Source organism: Apis dorsata, unplaced genomic scaffold (genome assembly GCF_000469605.1).
Source record: "Apis dorsata unplaced genomic scaffold, Apis dorsata 1.3 scaffold_859, whole genome shotgun sequence".
In the NCBI taxonomy this organism is placed as follows: Eukaryota; Metazoa; Arthropoda; class Insecta; order Hymenoptera; family Apidae; genus Apis; species Apis dorsata.
The window spans coordinates 150,515-157,377 of NW_006263980.1; the positions used below are offsets into that span (position 1 = coordinate 150,515).

The 6,863-nt window shown below is 26.8% G+C and overlaps 2 protein-coding genes and 1 long non-coding RNA gene across 4 annotated transcripts in view; all 3 read left to right on the forward strand.

The window, feature by feature from the left end:
* Positions 1–173: 173 nt before the first annotated feature.
* LOC102673964 lies at positions 174–3,565 on the forward strand. The gene is made up of 2 exons (XR_004151541.1): positions 174–771; positions 1,592–3,565. It is a non-coding gene; the product is annotated as an uncharacterized LOC102673964 (long non-coding RNA).
* Positions 778–1,464, forward strand: LOC102674098. The gene has a single exon (XM_006623255.1). The coding sequence runs from the start codon at positions 969–971 to the stop codon at positions 1,371–1,373; it is 405 nt and encodes a 134-aa protein (XP_006623318.1). The 5' UTR covers positions 778–968; the 3' UTR covers positions 1,374–1,464.
* Positions 3,566–6,281: 2,716 nt separating the features above from the next.
* The window catches only part of LOC116186531, a 916-nt gene continuing 334 nt past the window's right edge, over positions 6,282–6,863 (forward strand). Inside the window, exon 1 of one of the 2 annotated variants that reach the window (XM_031514036.1) lies at positions 6,282–6,863. In XM_031514036.1, the coding sequence (XP_031369896.1) occupies positions 6,544–6,863 (320 nt within the window). In that variant the 5' untranslated portion in view covers positions 6,282–6,543. The other variant, XM_031514035.1, reaches the window with a different exon arrangement.

Below are 6,863 nucleotides of genomic sequence, written 5' to 3' on the forward strand. Positions count from 1 at the left end.
TATTTGTATAAAATTTATAATTTATTATTATAATTTACATAACAAACTTCCTAAATTTATTAAGAAATTTCTTTATTTATTTTATTTTTTATAAATATTGAATTAAAATAATAAGATTTATTTAATATTGTTAAAATTTACTTGATATTAATTATTTTTATTGCATAATTCTAAATTTATAAATAGTATTTTAAATTTTTATTTTTTGTAATATAATAATATATTTTTCATATAATATATAAACTTAAAAATTATAAAAAATATATAGATACATATTAAAAAACATTGATCGAAATAATGTGAAAAGATTTGGCAACATTGGAAAAGATCTGCAAAGGAAACGTATATGACGTTATACGAAACGATACCTGTGATTGGTGAGAAATTGACCATACAACGCATTCATACGCCATAAGTTATTTTCTAAAACCAAAAAATTTTGAAATAATATGCAAAATATATATAAAATTTTTTATAAAGAATATCGCATACATATTTACAATTTAAATGTATATAATTATTTTTTAAAATTTTCAAAAGAATAACAGTAATATAAAATTTTTCAAGGAACTATTTTCTATTGATCACGCGTAAGAACACTACATAACGGTAAGCTACGGAGTATATAAAGCCGCCATCAAACGCGCACGAAGGCATTTCCTGAGTCATTTTCGAACGGAGAAGGCTGTATCTTGCTCGGTGATTTATAGTTTTGTGTGTAGTTGTGCAACTTTCTTCCATTGTTCTACAAGAAACACGAGCCAGATACAGGTTGGTGTACTTCTTACTTATTCAATAATTAGGTGAAAAAGTTTAAAAAAGTTATAAAAGAACGTGAAAATTCTTCAATCAATACTTCGTGCTAACCTATTTCTCAAGAAAGTTAGTTTCGATTGATATTACGACGCCAACGTTGGAAAGAAGGACATTTGGACTTCACAAAAATCAACTAAGAAAATTACGAAGTCATGGTGGCCACTTCGAGACCTCGAGAAATTGACATCGATAAACCAAGCCATACGGAACAATTGGCTAATTGGATTAGTAGAGTTCGCTGTAAAAAACTGATGTGTCGTCGAAATCGCAAACGTGATTTAAGGATCGAAGCAGTACTGACATATGCTCTTTTCAAAGCTGAACATGAATTACGCAGCAAGCAATTATCTAGAATTTCAAAATGGCAGCAATTTAAAAAACAATTTCTGAAGGATGCGGATTATTCAAATTGTGAATTCTACAATAATGGAGATACTAAAAATTCGAAGTCGTGCCAAGAAAATAACCCTTGGCAAGGTCCTTTATGTCCTGAATTAAGTAGTTTAGACAATTTCATGTCTAAATTGGGGCAAATTAAAGTACCACTGCAACGATGAAGGAATAAATGAAATATGAGTGATGAGGTCTGAAAAACCTACGTCAGCGTCGAATCCAGTCTAAAAAGAAGATATTTAGCAGTTTTGTCCACAAAACGTTGACATTTAACAACTAATGGAAACTCGAACCATAATGCAGTACCGTATCGCATCGGTGCTATGGGAATAGAAGTCACATTACTATCCTGGTGGTATATCTGGATATTTTTTACTTGCAGTCTCACCGTTTGAGATGGCATTGGGACGGGCGGAGGAACTTGCTGTTTGCAGCGATGCTGGGCGTACCGCAGAATTGGGGATCCCATGTTCTAGTCTCTACACCTTTCATTGGTTTGGTTTGTAAACTGTATCGGAACCAATGCATTTCTATTTGCAATTTTTTGTAATAATATACCAATCGAGTTTGTCAAACATGTTCAAAGAGCGTTTGATTCGATATTTTTTTTTTTTTCAGAAGTATGGCGGTTTACATAAAAAATGTACTTATATAGCTTAAAGAAAATTTGTGTAGTCAGTTTAACCTATAGATTTAATAGCGTTTTAAATGTTTACTTAATGATCAAAGAATAATTTTATGTAGATTTTGTACTTATTTATAAATGTTAACAGTTTTGTAAATATTGTGACAGCAAAACAGCAGCGGAAAAAATAAAAAAGAATAATAAAAATTGAAAATGTTAATAATTTTCCTATGATTTTTAAATCGCCATATTAATGCCAAAAATCCTTTTCAGTCCAGCATACTACATAAAATTCTGTCGAACGCAAGAGTGTCCCGCACGTGTGTCCAGGCTGTTGGTCGTCATCGGCGACACTATTTGGCCTGTCTATATATGAGATAAGGAATGGTGAGAGGATTGGTATGGGATGAACAAAGGGGCAAAATCTTTGTTTTTAGAAATTTGCACACCATGATCAAGTCGTACATAAATGTCTCATGTTCGCGCTTCCGTATCTTGAACATCCGAGCATCAACTAATTCAAAAATCAATGTGATGCGCGATATACATAGGCTTACTGTGACATACTGCAGCAACCTCGAGCAAGTTCTATTTTGGTGAGCTAATCCCTTCTGTTCGTTACCTGTGCAAATATATTTTCTCAGGTCCAGAAAAATTTTTCCAATGTTTATGCAACTGAGTTCTATATATGGGTTTCCCTGGCTTATTAATAATCCTGTTCAAAGTTGATCAAGTTGGACATTAGACATATATGTTGTCCCATTTGAATTAAAATATATAAGTTTCAAGGTATGGAGTAAATTAAACACATCTTTGTTGAATTTAGATGATCCAGTAAGGCGAGTTATTGCAAGTAGCACAACTAATTTTAATAATAATAGGCATGCATATAAGATATAAAAAGCTCGATTTGAATAGGAAATTGCTATAAATTTTTACTAGTATTATATTAAATACATTTTTTTTGGGAGTCATTACTGGATGCTTACTTTTCACAGATTTTGATATTACTTCACTTACTCATTGGGTGGTAGAGCAAGAAGAACTTCATGTATCATTAGATTAACAGCTAAAAAAAAAAGATTCCTGATAAGTGATATGCAACAGGGTTATGGAAGTAAAGAGACTGATTTATATTACAGTTCAATTGATACAAGAAACTACATTGGGAATTAATGAATACTCTGAAAAATTTTTTTAATGATAGTAGGGAAGCAGTAATACAAGGATGAGCAAGCAGGATATTTCTAAATTAAATTTTTAAGTATAACATGTAGATAATATTTTTATATTTTGATGTTTTAAAAAAAAAAAATTGTTTAATGTTTTTAAATTCCAAGGAAATACATCATCAATGATTCTCGGACGTTATTGGAAATTGCTTACAATTAATTATATAATTATAATTAAGCAAGTAAAGGTTTGATTTGAAGTTTGTTTAAAGGAATTTAATTTCTTCTACACATGGTTGCAAATGCAATGTGAAGTATCATACTTTTATAATTGTTTTAAATATTTTTTCTTGAAATATTGTGGTTCGGGTGTTTGTTTTGTACTACAGGAATACCCAATTTCGTACTCATGGTGTACAACTAAACAACTACAAGCAGTTATTTCTATTCCTGGAACTTGTTGGATTCGTTGCAAAGTGGTACGTTGATTAGAATGATTTAGTTCTGAGTTGTAGGGGTGGGAGGGAGTTATTATGTTTCAGCTAAGCTTGGATAGAGAGAATCCATTTAATCGACGAGGTATATAAAGATGCACTTAAAATATATTCTGGTTCTAATTGGATAAATATGAATAACTTTTAATCTTGATAAATATCGCATAATTTATATATCTATTTATATAACTGCATTTTTGACATGAAATATTGATCAAAAAAAAAAAAAGGTAAAAAAATCCGATTTTTAAAATAGAAAAGGTATGTTTTGGTTGAAGGTAACAATTTAATATGATAAATAACTTGTAATAAACATTAGTGTTAAGAAAATCGAGAAATAGATGAAATTATTATACTGTAAACTGCAGGTTTAGCATTATATTTATCTTTCATCATAATGGATGCTATATATTTTAATGATATTTTATAATAATGGAGATATATCCTATATATTTTATATGCAATATCAAGAAATAATTCTACAATTTCAACTATTTGAACTATTCACAATTCTAATAGATAAACATGATACAATATATTTCATTCGGCTGCTGAAGAAATTTAATTGACAATGGGAATAGATTTCTGCTAAAAGAAGAGTAAAATTGATTGTAATATATATCATTGTTTACTATTTTATGTTTAAATATTTTAAACCTACAAAAAATGATATACATTTAATTTTAATAAATATATTTTGAAGTTACATCTGATCTTGATATTTTTATAATTTATCAAGACATAAGATGTAGATCTAGGAAAAAGGAGACAAAGGAATATAGGAAAGGTGCCGATTGTTTTATTTTTTCACAATGAGAAAATGGGCGGATTAGTATATATTTCAAATAATTTAAATATAAAATCAGCTAAAGCATGTTTAATAAGCATGGTAGTGTTATATTCATAGAAATGCTCAAATTATTTCTATTTAAATGTACCTGTTTTGGCTGTTTTGGATGTTTGTGATTTTTGCTTCAGGAAATTGAAGACAATTTTATTCTTATATGAATTTTATGATAAGTTTCCTATTCTATGGAGAAAAATCATGCCATGAAATACCTGAACATGTATGTATTGTATGAATATTTTTATTACATTTAGAAAACGTTGTCTGATATATTAACAATATAAATATCAAGTTTATATTCAAGATAACAACAATTGATAACATATTTAATAAATTTATGAAAATAAGTTTCCAATTATATTTAAATATGATAATAAATTGGAATAAATTTTTATTGAAATTTTTTATTTGAAAGAAAAAGATGGAGGATTAGATTACTAATTCTATATAGTATCTAGATACATTTCAGAAAATATGATAAAGAAAAAATTTTTTAAATGGAAAAGAGGTTACATCGTTATATCATCTTAGCTGATACTTGACTAAGATTTGACTGAATCTAAATATATTTTAGATAATAAAAAAGTACAGTATGTGTCAGATAAATTAAATGTTCAAAAAATTTTATGTATTTTAAAAACGTATTCAAAATATATCATTAAAAGTAACCTCGATTATATCAAGACTAGTTTATCTAAATTGATAAACATGAGTTTTCATCTTCGATTTTACTTTTTGAAGAAAATATTAAATTGAATATATCTATTCAAGAAAAATTTAAATCAAGATAAATTGTGTTACAACTTGAACTGTTTTATGGCATAGTATACTGGTATACTTATGTTCAATTCAATGGATCATTGAATAATTGAAATGTTAAACAAGATTTTTAAATTAATAACTTTCTAAATCTTCTAATTGGAAAGGAAATTCGAATTTATTCTATTTTTTTCTATTGAGAAATGATTTTAAATCTAATAAATAATGATCTGAAATTAACTCGAGTAAAATCTGTCATATATACAACAATTGAAGATTTTGAATGTAAAAAAATTGACGAAAAATTAAAATAGAATTTTTTCATTAAAAAGTAAGAATCATTTAACAAAATACATTTTTAATTAAATACATGATATTAAATACATGATATCAGTAATAAATTTTTTCATTTCAGATTTAATAATGAGTGTATATTTTCAGAATATATTTGAAAATACATTTAAAAAAATATAAAATATATGAAAAAAAATTGAAGTAATTTTTTTTATGATAAAAAATAAATATAAAATGAATAGAATAATAGAAATAGAAATAGTAATCTATAATATCTGGTATAATTCGAATTGTTAAAAATAATTATATTCTTTGAATCATAGCTTAGTTTCAATTAAATATTAAAGTACAAGTTTTAATTTGGATATAATTAAAAGACTATATTATCATAAACATCATAGAAGAAAAAACAAAGTTGATTATATAATATATTGTGAAAGAAATATAAGAATAATAGTTTAAAATCTGAAAATTAACAAAAATTTTATATAATGAATTCTTATGAATAAAAATATTAAGACAGAATTTAATGGAATTTAAAAAAAAAATATTTCTAAAATTTTCTACTAATTTGAAATCTGAAGAAAAATTTTAAAATAGAAGTGAAATCTGAAAAAATTATATCTAAAATTAATTATATCTAAAAATAATAATGTAAAATTTTATGAAAAAATCAAAAAAGATTTTATATAAAATCAAAAAGGAGGATATATTGACATTCAAAAAATTTAAATTGTATTCACTACGTGGGATTTTATGGTATCCATTATTAAAAATTATTAAAATTATTATTAAAAATTTTTTATTTTAAAAATTTTGAAGAAAATGTAGATTAATTGGCTGATTACTATAATTATACATTCACAAAAATCAATACGAAATATTGACCGAAAGTAACACACATCTAAATAAGATTATATAATATATGTCAATGAATAAAAGATGAGTTTAATTTTGCCTATGTGAGCAAAAGACAAAATAGCTTTTTGCGACTGCAACGAATAGATGAAAAATTTAATAATAGAGGATGATTATCAATTCAATAAGATTTTATAAAATCCAAGAATATCGATGCGAAACTACACGAGATTCAAAAAAGATTATCAACGCAGATTTTCGTAGAATTTAAAGAAGGCTATTAATATGAATCTTTATAGGATTCAGAGGAGACTCGGTATCTTTTTAAGATTCAAAGGTGATTATCAATGTGGGATTCAGAAGAAACTATTAACACAGGATTTCGAAAAATTCAAAGAAGACTATCAACGCGGAACTTCATGGGATTTAGAAAAGGCTATCGATTCAGGACTTCGTGAGATTCAGAAGAAATTATCGACGCAGGACTTCATGAGATTCAGAAAAGGTTATCAACGCGGGACTTCGTGGGATTCAAAGAAGACTATCGACGCGGGACTTCGTGGGATTCAAAGAAGATTATCGACGCGGGACTTCGTGGGATTCAA

Bases quoted from the DNA above. Each gene is read 5' to 3' on its own strand.
- LOC102674098 (XM_006623255.1), top strand. From the start codon at position 969: ATGGTGGCCACTTCGAGACCTCGAGAAATTGACATCGATAAACCAAGC.